Source organism: Fusarium redolens (genome assembly GCF_020744475.1).
Source record: "Fusarium redolens strain MPI-CAGE-AT-0023 chromosome Unknown BKA55scaffold_32, whole genome shotgun sequence".
NCBI lineage: Eukaryota > Fungi > Ascomycota > Sordariomycetes > Hypocreales > Nectriaceae > Fusarium > Fusarium redolens.
This window is the reverse complement of record NW_025763695.1, coordinates 38989-55674: the sequence shown is the minus strand read 5'-3', so window position 1 is coordinate 55674 and position 16686 is coordinate 38989. Positions and strand designations below refer to the sequence as shown.

General features: G+C 50.0%; 5 protein-coding genes across 5 annotated transcripts; 3 read left to right on the top strand and 2 right to left on the bottom strand.

Moving 5' to 3' along the window:
- Positions 1-510: 510 nt before the first annotated feature.
- BKA55DRAFT_546748 (uncharacterized protein) lies at positions 511-3469 on the top strand (the record flags this gene model as incomplete). The annotated part of the gene is made up of 6 exons (XM_046190952.1): positions 511-604; positions 784-1135; positions 1182-1647; positions 1696-1859; positions 1908-2041; positions 2088-3469. The coding sequence occupies 6 exons, from the start codon at positions 511-513 to the stop codon at positions 3467-3469; spliced, it is 2592 nt and encodes an 863-aa protein (XP_046041439.1).
- A 330-nt stretch (positions 3470-3799) lies between these two features.
- Positions 3800-5624, bottom strand: BKA55DRAFT_698043 (permease family-domain-containing protein; the record flags this gene model as incomplete). Its single annotated transcript, XM_046200480.1, has 2 exons — positions 3800-5165; positions 5218-5624. The coding sequence occupies 2 exons, from the start codon at positions 5622-5624 to the stop codon at positions 3800-3802; spliced, it is 1773 nt and encodes a 590-aa protein (XP_046041438.1).
- A 2896-nt stretch (positions 5625-8520) lies between these two features.
- On the top strand, positions 8521-9294 carry BKA55DRAFT_529336 (uncharacterized protein; the record flags this gene model as incomplete). Its single annotated transcript, XM_046189066.1, has 1 exon — positions 8521-9294. The coding sequence occupies one exon, from the start codon at positions 8521-8523 to the stop codon at positions 9292-9294; it is 774 nt and encodes a 257-aa protein (XP_046041437.1).
- A 911-nt stretch (positions 9295-10205) lies between these two features.
- On the bottom strand, positions 10206-11550 carry BKA55DRAFT_529371 (WD40-repeat-containing domain protein; the record flags this gene model as incomplete). Its single annotated transcript, XM_046189070.1, has 2 exons — positions 10206-11221; positions 11283-11550. 2 exons carry the CDS (start codon positions 11548-11550, stop codon positions 10206-10208), a joined length of 1284 nt encoding a protein of 427 aa, XP_046041436.1.
- A 1036-nt stretch (positions 11551-12586) lies between these two features.
- Positions 12587-16666, top strand: BKA55DRAFT_259173 (uncharacterized protein). The gene is made up of 2 exons (XM_046185411.1): positions 12587-15690; positions 15744-16666. The coding sequence occupies exons 1-2, from the start codon at positions 12779-12781 to the stop codon at positions 16417-16419; spliced, it is 3588 nt and encodes a 1195-aa protein (XP_046041435.1). The 5' UTR covers positions 12587-12778; the 3' UTR covers positions 16420-16666.
- The last annotated feature ends 20 nt before the right edge of the window (positions 16667-16686 follow it).

Below are 16686 nucleotides of genomic sequence, written 5' to 3'. Positions count from 1 at the left end.
CACCCCGCATGCTCGCGCTGGTAACCCACATCAGTAACCGATGCCCCGTTGACTGACCGAATCAGCCACGCCTCCGTGTCAGTCTGTCATCGGTGCCTGAGAAGAGCTCTTTTCTCTTTCTGCGGCGAGGTTCATCGATTTTGGGTCAGCCCTGGCCAGCCACTCCGGACTGTACGCGTCCCCCGTACAGAGCTTGCATACTGCGTTCTTATCTTCTTTCCTGAAGGCCCATCTGGCCCTTGCATCTCTCCTTCGGGGCGAGTGTGTGGGTGTTACCCATACCAATCAGACCGTCCCAGGTGAAGCTCTGTCACATTTCTTCTGTTGGCCTCCCGAGCAACAGCCCTGCCAACAATATTTCTTAAGATATTGCTGCCCGTCACTCGTCCACAACTTCCTCTGGCCCCGATAACGGTTGCATTTCCCCAAGTGATCGTCTTTAGCTTTTGTTCAAATCCCAGGTCCCTGCCATCTGAGGCTCTTTTGTAACATCAACCAAAGCAGCGTTCGATGGCAGGCCCTCTCCAGGTTGGAGACCTTATCAGCCTTGGGCGCCTAGCCTGGGATGTCTACCGCTATGGCTGGTCTGAAGATCATAATGCAAGTAAGTGATTCATACGCGATGCATTTGTTTCTCCTGCGAGATATGCCTTGCGGGCCTTCACCAACATACTGCTTTTGTCGAAGGTCAACCTTCACGAATAGGTACACGTACTTGGCGATTGCTCACCCCTTCATCCCTCCACCTTCCGTAGATGTAACATCGGTCTGATTGTATGGCAGCAAAACAATATGAAGAATTTGGAAGAGATGTTAGAGGTCTCGCCGAGAATCTCGACATCCTCAGCAGAGTAGTTGCAGGGGCAGACAACTCTCTCCAGAGTCAAAGACGACAAGGTGCACCAGCAAGGCTACGATGGGACAGGATGTCGCTGGTTCAGATTATTGGGGACTACGAAATGACATTACGAGAATGCAATGAACTTCTCAGATCAAATAATCGATATCGTGTAGGAACCAACCCTTTACGCAACTTGGAATGGAATGTACTCGTTCAGCCTGCAGCCGATCAATTACGCCAAAGGATCATGCTGCACAACTCCAAGATTCTGCACGTCTTGAAACCGTTCGAAGTGTAAGTGAATTAAGTTGGTATTATTTCAGTAAGCTGACGAGCTCAGTGATCTCCTGTTACGAGTACGGCAAGATATCGAGCTCATGCATCGAGACCTCGCGGACCGCATCACAGCTGCTCATTATGACATTCGCCGTCTGATGGGAGTTCTCATCCCTGACCTTGACGAAGCCCTCGACCAAAGAGTTCAGCGCAGTGTTGTTCTATTAGAAGTGCCAGTGGACTTGGACGATCAGTTCCGTTTTGCAGCGCTCACTGGTCACCCTGAGTATCGCATCGAGGAGGACTTTGAGCTCCCCGAGCTGTCGGATGCGTTCATATTGAACTTTCACAAAAGCACAATCAACTTCAAGTCTGGTATGGTGGTCGAAGATCGTGTTCCGACGATTGACCAGTATCTCAACTTATTGAAGTGTGTATGGATTTTCAAGAGAATTCAAGCGGCCCCTGCTTTACGGGACGCGGATAAAGACACTTCCCACTGGCCATCCTACGCCCGACAACTGGAAGATGTAAGTAGTGCGTCAGGAGAGATGCATCGTACGGACTAACGGGAGTAGGATCTATCATCACAATGCGCTCGATTCGGTCGCGAGTTGGTAACGCCAAGAATAATTACTTCGACGCTCAAACGAGACATGTTCACGATCTGGCCAGACAAGGAACCGGCCCCTCTTGTTGATCTGGTTACAAAAGACGAGATGATGGAACAACTGCTAGAGGTGTAAGCTTGACACATCCCCCGTTGTTTCGAAGATACTAACAATAACAGGAATTTGCAGAGCTATAGTCCAGGTATCGAAAAGGAAGCCAAGCTCCTTCGAAGGCTAGACGCAGATGGACGAAGATTCAGAATCATCATGTCTGGGTCAGCCCAAGCGTCATCGGGCAAACTAAGACAGCAAAGTGAGTAGACTCTTTTCTATCCGAGTCTAAATGCTAACTTGAATAGCCGAGAAATTCGACTTCGATGTTACTACAATGGTATTCAACCCACAATATGCCTTGCCCACTGGCACTCACATGACACAAGAGATCATCCTACGGCAGAACGAAAGAATCGCAAGGCTAGATTTTATGGACGGAGCTGATATACTGAAGTTCCAACAAGCGGTTACTGGATTCAAGCCATGGGCATCTGCCACACAGTACGACTGCCAAGTCATTTTCGTTCTGGGTGGCGTCAAAGAGACAATCATGGAGAACGCTTGTCTTCAGCTCTGGATACCCAAATCGACCGAGGGTTCACTCGTCACTAATAGCGATGCCGCAGTCAACACCATCAAGACTTCATCAAGCCGTCAAAACTCCATATCGACACTTGCCTCCGGAGCGATACCAAGTTCCCCCATTTCTGGGAGCAGGCCATATGCCTCGCCTGGGTCAACGCTTTCTTCCTATGGAAATGGCGGAGACGGCTTTGCAATGGGTCCTCCCGGTCGCCACCCAAGCCTCCCAACCATACCGCAGAGACTACCTATGGGGCCTGATTTCTATGGCTCGTGGCCAGGACGAACTTCTCCAGAGCCATTAGGGTCCTCCTCTATTGAAAGACAAAACTTCTTCCCGATACCAGGACCTCCACGGCAGTCTCCACCACGGAAGCCTGTCGGGTCAACCCCATCTCCTCGTCGCTCCAGCTCTCTCTTTCCGCCTCCATCTAGCAGTACAACAATGACCAACAATGGACGCTCCTTCAGTATCTCAAGCGGCGTTTCAAGTAACAGCAACTCATCCAACAGCGACGTCCGCAGTGTCAGTATATCAACAGGGACAAACTCTACAGGGCTTCTACACAAGCGTCCAGTCAAGCCAATGCTGGTCTTGTTCACACAAAACCGTAAAGGAGACAAGTTCTCATTCGTGACGGTTCAGATTGACGACGAAACAAACATGAATCCAGAGCGCTGCAATTGTCGCCGATCTGGAAGAGATGGGGCATCCTGCGACATTGCGGCCATCGAGAAGAAAAAGGGCGATGCTACTATTTCAGCTCGACGATATGAGCAGTCACCATCGGACGGCGAGATGGACTGGAACTTGGCCCGATTGGCGCTGAACAACCCTGCCTCAACGAGCGATAGTGTGAACTGGCCCAATCTCAAGCGTCTTAGCATCAAGTTCCCTAATCCGCTGTCAAGAGCCAAATTCTGCGGGACACCGAGTGTTTGCCATTGCAAGATCAAGAAGGAAGGCGACTTGCTCAAGTGCATACAAGAACGCCATCGTGGACTCTGGGGAGAGGTTCAAGAGAACTACAGGAGGCAGATGAACAGCTTTCACAAGCAGAGATACGAAAGCAGATCACATGTGGTCTATGGAGTAACGAGCTGATGGATTCAATATGTGAGGACATGATAAATAATTACCAGGCTGGTTTGTAGCTTTGTGTCAGCATAGCTTTGATGATTCTAACGAGGCGCGGAGTACCGGAGTCAGAGCGTTGCCATTGGTTACAGGCGTTTTGGAAAGTCGAAAGAGGGATTCTTAGATAAAGGTCGTTGATGAATAGGAATGACTGAACTGCTTTATCAACATCACCTCTGATCTGTTGCGACCGAGTTCTTCAAATGATATATCATATTTTAGATTGCTAGATATTCACCACAAATGTACAGAATCCTGTTCCCTACTGAACATTTACATGTTTCTCCCTCCATCCATTCAACTCTGCTTTTGCGGATCTAGGCTATGCTCCCGACTTGAGCCTGCGATGGCCTTATTCTGTTGCTCTGTCTCCTCATGTATCATGACATTGGTCGCTGAACGGGCTGCATCAATATCATCCTCCAGCTCCTCAGGAAGCGTGAGATTGAGGATCACGCAGATGATGGCAGCAACTGCAAAACCAGTCTCCATGACAAGAACAATAGCGTCGAGGAAACCCTGAAGAGAGCGGTTGTCCCCCTTGTATGTGAAGATCTTATCAAAGTAAGTAGGTAGAAGCGTTGCGCCGTATCCCAGAGCCAGACCGGCCGTGAGAATGAAGCGGTTGCGTCGAGTGAAAGGAACGCCGCGGACAATGATGGACATGCCCGATACAGCCACGGCACTGAAGAGGAAGGTTGTCATGCCGCCAAGAACAGCTGATGGAATGGCAATGAGAGCTGCCGCGAACTTTGCAAAGATACCCATGATGACCAGGAACATGGCGCAGGCAAGGCCAGCTTTGCGGTTGGCGCATCGGGTGAGGACAATAACACCATTGTTCTGAGCGAAGACAGACATGGGAGTCATCGTCATGAGGGCACCAATGCAGCCAGCAATACCATCGGACAAGATGCCGCCCTGAATACGAGACTCATAGGTCTTTCCGGTCACCTCGAGTTTGGAAACGTCGCATGTGGCAGTGACATCGCCAATGGCCTCGGTAGCGCAGACGAGGTAAACAGCGATCAGGGGGAGCACCAGTGGCCCGTAAACTGATAGTGGGAACGTGTGCACCCAGGCGAACGAAGCAACGGGGGCAGAGTCGATCCCGGATCGATCGAAATACCCACAAGCAGCAGCAATAATGCAGCCAACTAGTAGTCCAACCACGACCGAGGTGGATTTCATGATGGGCGAGCCGAATCGCTCACACAGGATGATGGCGACAAAGACAGAGAAACCCAAGCCCAGGAATTCTGCAGACCCCCAGGGAAGAGGATGAGGTGCGTTGATGGTGGGGCAAAGAGCAAACAAGCCGTCAGTTGTAGTCATGCATCCTCCACTGCCTCCCATCCAGTTGGAGAAACCCGACTTGATGAGCTTGATGCCGATGAGCATGACGGTAGGGCCGGTGACAATTGGTGGCAGGACCTTCAACAAGAACTTTGCGGGGATAAAAGAGACGAGGATGTTGATCAGAGCGCACACAGCGGAGGTACCGAGAATGGCTCCATAGCCCTGGGGGCAAGGCAGGGGGTTTCCATCAGAATCTGAAGGACAGAAGCCATTGGCGTACATCTGAGCGAGACTTCCTTGAGCGACAGGAATAACGCTGAATGAGACTCCAACTACAGACAGAACTCCAGTACCAAGGTAGTATCTAAGACAAGGGTTAGCCCAAAACCTTGCCGAGTCCAAATGAGAAAACTTACTGTGTACCAAAAAGCCTGAAACGAGTGATTTGGACTGCAGAGAAGATGCCAGAAACGATGAGAGCGGTTGAGACGAGGTATTGTTGTTGCTCAGGTAGTAAATTGGCGCTGCCACTGATGATTATGGGTGGTGTAATTACACCTGCTAGCATGGCTAATGCATGTTGGAAGCCGAGTAGCAAGCCCAAAAGAACTGGCATCTTATCATTGAGTCCAAAGAAGGGACTTGGGTTGACGCTCTTCTTCATAAATGGCAGGTTTGGTCGAAAGAGAAAGGCATAGTCGTAATCGCCAATCAGGCCGTGCCTGGTAGTAAATGCCTTGACGAGGCCATTGCAACGCTGAGCAAGTGTTTTCGGTGGCGCATGCTCGGGCGCAATGGACTGTGGTCCTTGATCCTCATCCATTGTTAAAGTTGTAAGATGGAGTTGTGTGAAGAAATTAGAAACAGGCCAACACTGGAATGGCTCAGTGTCGATGGCGTCGATCGTCGAGGGGTACAAGCGAAAGAGGTATCTTGGCGTCAATCAACTCAACGGACACAGGCTTCGGATGTCAACTTTGGATGAATATAAGTGGCGATAGCTTTGAATGACTCCAGTACTGAAATTGGATATGGGCAATATGGAAGTTTATACTTCTAATGTCTCTCCGTATAACAACTGAAGTGATTGGCGAACACACGAGGCCGTTTTCGGGAGTGACTAGAGTTATTTTTTAGGCTTAGCGACCCAAAACTTGTAACTGATAACTCGTGGATCCAGAGATAGCTTATCAGCGCTTCTTGTTCCCCAGATGCTTGACAAATGGTTAGAGATGGGGCAGCGGGTGGGTGTCTGCGGGTCCGGGTCCAAGAGCCCCAAGCGAGGTGAGATGAGATGCAGATCAAAAGACAAGGTCAGCTAAGAAAACATGCGATGCTAATCTGAAGCCTGATATTGGTGACTTGATGGCGCACAATCGCTTGTTTAAATATGCAACCCCAGATTCCACGATGGGGAGCTGGCATGAATAGAGTTGGATTGTTATCAGGCCGGCCAGTCGGGGAACCGGTTTTGGAGATGCACCTCGGGACGTGGGGGACGAACAGAGGAGTACGGCCTGTCACAACCATTGGGCTGGGTTCGAATCGAGGGGATGAGATAGCGCATCGGCGCATCGTCTGGAGTTGTCACCCGTCGCCACGGAATATGCGACTTCGGCTGTCTATCATGGCCAGGATTGTGATGATAAACTCAGCTTGAGCAGGGACAAGACCAGCTGAACCCTGCTGGATATCATTCTGAGCTTCAACCCAAGGGCTGATAGATAATCAGTTTGTGAAGTCGGATGACTCTGTAAAGGAGATGGCACCAAGTTGGAGTGACCGTCGGAATTCAACCATCCAACTCGTTCCCGTTTATCTCCAGCGTGCATGCATTGTACGCCACAGTTTGCTAGCATATATGCGTGCTGAAGTTGTGCTCGGCCATGAGCCGTCGGCCAACCACAAGCTTATCAGATAAGATAGAGATGGGAGCAAAATCGGCTGTCGGCTGCGTCCGGTGATGATAGCAAAGAGCTTGTGATTCTTGGGAGAACGGAGGCGGGCGACTGCGCAATAAATTCCATTTTGAAGATGTAGATGATTGTACGGAGCTGAAAGAAGGGCGATCGGTCGGTTGGAGATGTTATCACAGCTGCGAGACTAGAACAAGCGGCGACAAAGTCATGGAATTGCGTAAAGGCCGCCAGCGCTCCAGATTGATCTTGGTAATTGATGCGACAATGATTGAAAAGGGAGAAAATAAGCTGGTGTTTTAAGGCCAGCAAGAGGAAATATCAGGCAAGAGCTTAGAGGGGCAGGTTGGCTTGAGCTAAAGGCGGGAGGCACCGGAGACTGCCGTTATGTGCCTGCCTCTCCACATCCATGGAGTTTTTGTTACTTAATAAAGTGCTTTGGTCTCCATCCTTGAGCATGAGCCTCATCTCTGATGTAAGTGACGACTCGCTTGTATATAATCACTCACTCTTTGACACTCTATCCCATTCTATAGCTCTATTTGCAACATGAAAGGAGGCCTAATGCGCTCTCCTTCTATATCCTACCTCTTGTGTTCTTTCTCCTTCGTTTGTTAGAGGCCTCCAGATATAGACGAGTAATGTAACAATCAGCTACCGAAACCATGAACCGTTTGAGATACTGTTCTAACGATGACAATACCATGGTTGTAACAGATATCATGGTCAGTCAGGTCAAGTTTACTCAGCCTTGCGTCCCTGCAGCATTATCCGCATGAGTCCCGGAAAAGCAGCAACGTCGCAGATTCAAATTTGGATTACCTCAGCAAGAACGTTCTAAGAAGAGCTTTTGCCGTCTTCTTGTAACGGAGCTGCTGTAGCGCTTACACCTATCAAAGTCACCAGTGCCTTGAAAGAACAACCAATCATATTGTTATTCAATACCAACACTGAGGTAATATGGATTTTATGACACAAAGGATGCACTTTTTTTTATTTTGCCAGTTCTTTCTTTCTTTCTCTTCCTTCCATGTCTACAGCCAACGGCGATCCTCCGTATGACTTCTCATTGGCGGACTTGCTCCGTTACCACGAGACTTTGCTCCGATCATTGCTCCACTTAACGGGGTTATCCTCCGGCCGGGACGGATAAACTGCTCCTAAGGTGGTTTTAGGGGTCAAGGGCATCCCCCTCCGTTACACATTTGACGTCTTCATGACAGAAACAGTACACCTTTTGCCCCCTCTCACATCAGGTTTTCAGGGTCTCACGCAGGGACTGGCACCCATACCCCAACAGACTAGGCGTTGCCACTTGAACTCCCCCATCTTAGGCTCCAGACCATCGGTTGGACCCTTTTTTTGATGTATTATTAAAAACAAAGAGACCAAATTTCCTCTTCTCCTACGCCTAAGCTCCTAGTTCCCTAGCCAAAAGGAAGAGGTGGCGTCTTTTTCTGTGGCGAAAAACCACAACAAACGGTCACTCTCACAGGCAGAAACAGGTGCTGCTAACGGATTTTCGCTCAAACGTCTCGCTCGTCTCGTTGTCTCGTCCCAGGTCACGCCTATTCTATCTGCCCATAATAATGTGCCCTAGCTCACCTTGTGCTATGTTTCTGACTTGTGAATCTCTGAACTTTCATCAAATCTCGGTCGATTTCTTCTTTTCCAGTTTTCGTCTTCAATCCATTATTGTTGTCATTCTGGGCACTTGATTGATGTCGCGCAGGTTGGACTTCGATATACCTCAACAACCGCTACCGCTGCTGGAGACTTCCGGACAGCCGGCATCGGCCCTTCATGCGCCACTCCACCACCGCCATACATCGTTTGTCACCACGAAAAGTTACTGATCCCGATCTCGTTGCTATCCGTGACAAGCTTCTTGACGCTCTCGCCCTCAAGGCGTCCGCTCTTGTGACGCCGCCAGGCACCAACTTGTCTCCTCCATCTTCGCACGCTGGTCCGCCCGGCACGGCCCAGCGACCTCCCTCTCGATCTCGACAACGCCGACCAAAACGTCACTCTTCGTCACCTCGTTTGGTTGTTGGCCCTGGCGCAATTCATCGTCTACCGTCTGAGCTGGCTCGGTTGCATTTGTCTTCACCACTCATTGTGTCGAGCCCTTCAAGATCAAATATCGCTCGCAAAATTCAAGCCGTTATTCCTAATCTCGACAGTCGAATTCTCTGTTTATCTAATACCACCATGCCAGCCCGGGCATCTGGACGAGATTGCGTTATCAGCGTCGGGGGAGGTTCTGCTGTTACTTTGGCCCGAGCCGTTGGCTTACGGAAAGGAATCCCTCACATTTGCATCCCTACGACATACAGTGGAAGTGAACGCCACCCAGGCGGAGGACCTAGCGACTCATCTTCCGAAGAAAAGGGCAGCGGCCACGACACCAGGATACTTCCCACCGTTATCATTTACGACGATAACCTCACCATGAGCTCTCCAACTCGATTCTCAGCGCCCAGTGAAGAGAAAGTCATGGAGGACTTCGCTCGAGCCGACACGCTGCCAAAGTCAAAAGATGCCTGCTGGAGTTACCTTCACATTCCAGGCGTTTAACACCTTTGGTCTTGTCCACCTAGACATCTCTTTTATCATCTCTTTTAAAATCACCTGTCTTGTACCTGTGAGGAGCCTTTCGATCTCCTATTCTCATACCTGGATCCCCACCCTCGCACCGATTTCTCGGATTTGGGATCATAATGATTTTCGCGATTTTCGCACACCGCACGCCACCAACCCCCGCCTCACCCTTCACGCGGTTGAGAATCATGGAGAAAGGAGCATGACCCCCGGTCTGCAGAGTTTTCTAGTTCTCTGCACTTCATCACTGGGACGTCGCGCTTCTCTGCAAGACATCGACCATCGGCTAAGTCTTCCAAAGTACTCTCTGATAGAGTAATTCTGGGGATGGTGCCGCTTCAAGTCCTTTCTCTAGTCACCGGTTCAGATGCAATCCTTGGCGCCATGTTCAATGACAAGGTATTTGCTTCTGCCCCCTTTCCGGGATAGAATAAGTGCACTTGTACTTTCCGAAGCTACTGGGCTTCGAGAAGACTCATCAGAAGAGACTACTGGGTCTCGAGTCAAAACATAAGGCTACTGGGCCTCAAAGAACTATCACCGAAGGTCATGTAGCATCGACCGAGGGATACTTCTCCCCACGACTCAACACGAATGGGTTCTTGGTTATTTCACTATGTATGTGATCGTGCTTCGTTTGGGAAGAATACCAACTGCACATGAGTCGTTGGATGTCCACCTCCTAGGGTGGGCTTCTTCATAAATTAGATAGATAGCCAGACATGAAAAAATTGCAAGGTTGTCAACATTAATACTGATCCCTCATACTTGTAATGAAATTTATCTACGCCCATGATTTGAGCTTTGGCCATTCTGACCATCTGATCACACTACTTCATGTCTACCCCGGGTATCGTAACAGCATTTTCATCGTCGAAAAACTCCGCTCAATCCAAGCCCTCAAACCCCATAATGCCGTGGGCTCCCATGGGCCCAAGTTTGCTCTGCTGGGCCTCCTTGCGTCTCTTGGCCCTGCGCTTCATTTCCGCAATTTGGTCTTCCTCACTGTCGTCGTCGCTGTCGCTGTCAGCAGCCCGCTTGCCGTTGTCATTCTCTTCGGCGTCGCTCTCGTCGCTCTCGTCGTCTTCATCATCTTCTTCATCATCATCGTCGTTGCCTCCCTGGAGCGCAGATAGTTCTTCCCAAAGCTTCACGGTCTTTCCACCGGCACTGATAAGGCGGTTCTCGCAATCGAAACCCAGCGATACAACGCTCTCCATATGATCGTGACGCAAATTGGCCGAGACGTCCACCTCCCTAAGGACGAGGTCGACCACACGCAAGCTGCCGTCACCTACGCCGCAGACGACCTTCTTGCCCAGTCCCAACTCTTGCGGGACCAAGACCATAGCATCGATACTTTCACCGCCGCCCTTCTTGTCGCCATCAACGATAATTCGTTCCTGCTGATCATCCCAGGCTCCCTTGTCCCACATGGTCAATACGCCCGAGCTGGATCCTACCGCCAAAACACCATTGTTGCGATGTCCTTTAGGGCCCATGCCTGGAACGAAGCAAGAAGACAGCAGCTCATCCTCCTGGTCATCGCTGCGCACAAGCACTCCTCTCCTAACATCGGTCACAGCGAGCGTAGTACCGCCAGTGCTGACCCATTGCTTCGGGAATCCGCTGGTGCTAGCACTGGTGGGAGGCAAAGGTGTTATAGAAGAAACATAGTCGGCATGAGGAAAGTGAGTCTGAACGGGCTTCTTTCCCAGTTTGCCGTCTTTTAGGTCAATGATGTGGAGGGCACCCGAGTCGGTCGCGAGAAGCAGGCTCTGAGGGTTCAGGACGTGGAGGAGCGTCGGTGCATCGGGAACCGTAGTCGCAGAAGGGATCACAAATTTGGAAATAACTTGGCCGGTTTTGGGATCAAAGTGCTTTACCAGCGAATCGGTTCCAGCTGAATAGACAGCTACAACATGTTAGGTTAGCAGTCACAACGAAGCTTGTAGGAAGCTTACCTGAACCATCGTGCGAGTAGACCAAGGATCTGCAGCTTCCCTTGTGTCTCCGAGTGCGCCAGACAGATTCGATCATGCTCTTGCCGTCGCTCAGCACGCTCGTGTCTCCATCGGCATCGGCGCTTTCGTCAGAAGAAGAGCTGGATGGCAGTCGAAAGGTCTCGACGTGGCCGCTCGATAAACCGACCGTCAGGAGGGGCTCCGACGGGTGGAGGGCTGTTGTGAATACGTCTGCCGACAGAGGCAGGGTACATGTATTCTCGAACATCTTGGAACCGAAGCTTGATAGTTATTCAGGTAATGGTATGGTGCAGCTTGCTTGAAAAGTACGAAGAAAAAAAAAAGAAAGTTTGGGCCAATGGGCGTTACTGTGTTATCGGTGCGATAACGCATTTAGTACTGTTTGAGGCTCGGTTCGACGGGGAATACATTATTTATTATGAGGATTCTTCTACTATAGCGCAATATTTTCAATTATTTTTTCTGATCTTTATTATATCTCCTAAAACTTATCCCATCCCTTAGTATTCCTTATAAGTTCCTATAGACTTATAAAATAGTCGATTTTCACCATTGCTTTGGTCAACATTGTAATGAATGGGCCCAGGAATTCTAGACTGTGAGGTGCGTAGCTCCATTCTAGAATCCAGGCACCCACCCACGCTAAAAGCTTATGCAAAACATCTTGTTTTCCCACCTCTGGATGCATTTTTGAACATGGGAAATTGCTATCAATTGTTGAGCGCATCATAGCTTCGTCATTGATATCTTGACCTTGCTTTTTTCCCTTTCCAAGCGCGTGCTATCAAAGCAAGCGGCATAGACTTATTTCTTCGTGTTTTATAATCTTTGGAAATCAGAGAGCGCCTGATGACCTTGAGCTTATGCGTGCCTGATTCAGTCAGATGCCCATAAATTCTTATCCATGAGCGGCCGGAGGTTTCATGCTAAATCGATCGATCTTCTGTCGCTCACCCGGGTGGTTCCACTGTAGGATGGTTTTAGGGCCGTTGGAGGCCAAGCGGGGTGGCGATAGGTCGAGACCTGGGTGGAAGGACAGCCTAGAATCAGACCTAGACAAGACGGAGTGCGATAGAGTGATCCTTAAGTAATCCTCCCAACATCGGGCTAAATTCTCGAGGACAGGCTATTTTAAAACAGGCTTGTTAAACCACACAACCCCCAACTTCGCCCGAGGATCTGTTCCCCTGCCGAGGCTGCTTGCATGGGCTAAGTACGTTGCAGTTGTCGATCATGACTGGTAACAAGGTCTCCGAATCAACTCGCGAACGGGAGACATTCAAGTACGGCATTCTTCTAACATTTCTCGTCCTCCCACTCGTCGCATTGTCATCCGCTACCATCAATTGAACCTGTCAGACAGACTCTTCTAACAAATACTCAGATATGACTCGGTCTTTGTCGCCAACTCAGTTCGCAATGATGTCGCAAACCTTATCCCATCGTCTTCATTGCGGCCATGCTCGGACCCTGCCATGACAGCCTTGGCCCAGGTGGCTCTCTTGAGACTTGGCGCCTCTCGTGCCATGATATCTCTATTTGATTGTCAACACCAGCATATTATCGCCGAAGCTACCCCTACGCTTCGCATATCTGCTCACGCCAACCCCCCCAGTTCTGATTCTGATAGCCTCTGGCTTTGTGGCACAGCAATACCTCGAGCCTATGGTATTTGCGATCGCATACTGGTTTCCCAAGAATTTGGTGAACCACAGCAAGCACCATCAACGTTTGAGCTGCCTGTTACGGTCATAGGTGACCTCGCTAAAAATGAAGAGTTTCGAAATACCTGGTACTATCAGACACGACCTGAGCATCGGTTCTACGCGGGAGTTCCAATCCGAACTCGTCGAGGTATCAACATCGGCGTCTTCTGTATTCTCGACAACGAACCACGGGAGACACTTGACGAAGCATCAATTCAAGTTATGCGAGATATTTCAGCATCTGTTTTGGGACAAATGGAACTAACACGATCTGGAGATGGCCGACGTCCTGGTGAACGCATGGTTCGCGGTTTGGGAAGCTATGTGGAGGGAAAGACCACCATGTCAGGATGGCAGACCAGTTCCACTCATGCCTTCAATACCGATGCTAGTACAGAAGAAGGATCTCTCAACCAGACGCAACAGAAAATTCAGAACGAGAGAGATAATGCCACTGCTGTTGCCGACACGGAAAACATAGCGACACCAGATACCTTTGTTCTTGAAAGCCCTAGCGAGAAAAGGCCGACAAGCCCCTTTCACGCAACTGGCAAGCCTCCTCATTCGGCTCCAACGGGGGAAGAATCACGACAATATCAGCTGAACCAAATATTTTCCAAAGCAGCAAACATACTACGCGAGTCGATTGAAGTCGAGGGGGTCCTCTTCTTGGATGCGGGTATTGGCTCTTTTGCTGGCAGAATCCGGTCCGGCTCTTTACGACGTGATTCACAGATCCACGATCGTTCTTCGTCTTCATCCTCATCTTCATCCTCCCCAAGTCGAGGTAATATTTCCGTCTCATCTCCCAGGAATTTAGCAGATTCACGGTCCCCGGGCGCTATGTGCCCTGTCCTTGGATTCTCTACGTCTTTGTCTTCCAGCATCAATGGCGAAGCCCCCACAGGACGCAGTCGAGCCATCCCTGAGCGGCAGCTCCAGAGGCTATTACGCCGCTATCCAAAAGGTAAGATCTTCAACTTTGATGGTGATGGAGTGCTGGCATCGAGTGATCCGACAAGCGAAGACTGGGCTATGGCAGCTTTCCAAGCCCAGAAAGCTCGGAGCAATCAAGAAGGACAAACGGGCGAGAACCAAAAATCGCGAAAGGCAAATGACCCTTATTCACGAAGAAATGAAGGCATGGCTATTCGTGATCTGTTCCCAGGAGCACGCAGCGTCGCTTTTGTACCTCTCTGGGACTCTCACAGAGAGCGCTGGTTTTCTGGGTGTTTTGTCTATACAATGACACCAACCCGCATCTTTACGGTCCAGGGCGAGCTGAGCTACCTTGCAGCATTCAGCGCAGTCATCATGGCAGACGTCGCAATGATGGAGAGTTCTATTGTATCCATGGCGACGACATCCTTACTCAGCTCCCTATCACATGAGCTACGGTCTCCTCTTCACGGCATTGTTCTGTGTGCTGAACTATTACACGATACCGCACTAGATGTATTCCAGGGCGACGTATTGCGGTCCCTTGAGGTCTGTGGTCGTACACTCCTGGACACGATCAATCACTTGCTTGATTGGACACGCATCAACAACTTTGTCAAGGCACCCAACGCACAGTCGCCAAACTCAAGTACTGCCTACAGGAGAGGCGCACAGTCTACTCAGAGAAGCAAACCAACGGACGGTATGATGCATATCACCTCAAATCTGGATCTGGACATGTTGGTGGAAGAAGTTGTGGAATGTATTCATGCGGGCCACACCTACCAACAGCAATCACTCTCGCTTCTTCAAGATAATAAGCCGAATGAAGAACTCAATCGTGACCCTTTTACTCGCCTTGATGGTATGGAAGTTGCGGATAGTATCAAGGCCGGAGGCAAGAACAGCAATAGAGCTGGTCCTGATGCGGTCCTTGTGATCTTGGACATTGACCCAGCAGTAGACTGGGCGTTTCATGTCGAGTCAGGGGCACTGAGGCGCATAATAATGAATCTTTGCGGCAATGCCCTCAAGTACACTACACGGGGTTATGTCAAAGTTTCCGCCTACCAGGATCCTCCTGGGCAAAACCGGTTAAGGGACCGAGTCGTTCATATCGATATCACTGACACAGGAGCTGGCATCGGGCAAGAATATCTCAACCACCGCCTGTTCGCTCCGTTCTCTCAAGAGAATATCCATTCTTCGGGCGCTGGCCTTGGGTTGAGTCTTGTTAGGAAATTTGTTAGAGCCCTCGGAGGCTCCATACATGTTGAAAGCAAGGTGGGCACGGGAACCCGCATCGCGGTGAAGCTTCCACTACAAGCTGTCAGCATTGATTCGACGGAAACGATATCCGCCAGGGAGGAGTTTCAGTCCCAGGTCGTCGAGTTGTCAGGTCTCCGCGTTTGTATCAACGGCTTCACACCTTTCAGGGGAGGTGGCTCAGATAGTCAACGTTGGAATTCTAGGGAGTTCGACGAACATGCCTTGCTGGAAAAGGTCTGCCGCGAGTGGTTGCGCATGCAAGTCGTCGATTCTCTGAACAACGCCGAATATCTTCCTGACCTGATCCTTTGTGACGAATCTCATCTTGAAACGATAGCAAACCAACCTCGAGACGAGCTTTCGTCGCCAGTTATCGTGGTCTGTCGCAGTGCTGCGGTTGCCCAATCGCTTGACAGATCACAGAGGTCATATCGCAAGCTCAATTGGGGGTTGTTTAGTTTCATATCGCGCCCGTAAGTTACCTTTTTGTGGCTAATTATTCCTTGGCGCTGACATTTTCATCTAGTGTTGGGCCGAGGAAGCTTGCCAAAGCTTTTGTTCTCTGCTTCAGGCGTTGGACAAAATTACAAGCAACAGCTGCGGACCGTGCCAGTGTCTCGACCAGACTCGACGAGCCGCCAACTGTACCGATGACAGAAGCCGATCTTGTCAGACATGGGCCCAGTGACAAAGACCGCGGATATTTTGACATTGCTCCAATGTTAACTCCTAAGAAGAGAAGGGCGCATTGGGATGACGATGGCACACAGACTCCATTACCATCAGTGCCTGCTTTGCAACTAGTACATCCACCACCTCCGGATCAACGGTTCCTTCTGGTAGAAGACAATGCTATCAATATGAGGATCCTGCAAACTTACATGAAGAAGCTGGGTGTGGAGTACGACTCGGCCTCGGATGGGCTCCGAGCTCTGGAGTGTTACAAAGCTCAAGAAGGGTGTTACAAGTGTATTTTGATGGATATTTCCATGCCGGTAATGGACGGGTTTGAGGCTACACGACAAATTCGAGGTTTTGAGAAGGCCTCAAATTTGCCTCGAAGACATATCGTCGCCATATCTGGCCTCGCCTCGCAGGATGCACAGGAGGATGCTTTTGCGAACGGACTGGATCTGTTTCTCTCCAAGCCAGTGCAGCTCAAGGAGCTCAGTCGGATTCTCAAGAGTCGAGGACTGATTTAGACAGGGTTGGATCTGATGACACGAACACGAAGCGAACACGATACCACGATTTTTTTTTTGGGGGGGGGTTATTTTTGTAGATTACTTGGAGGCTCTGGCGTTGATGCGGTTTTATCCGCTGTATAATACAATACCCAGGCACGGATTTGCGAGGGAGCGTCTTATTGTGGCATGTTACTAGACAGGATAGAACGCAGGCGCAAACGGGTTCTTATTGGGGGGGACTTGCATTAGGGAATAGGAAACACGAATTAATTTGTACCAGAA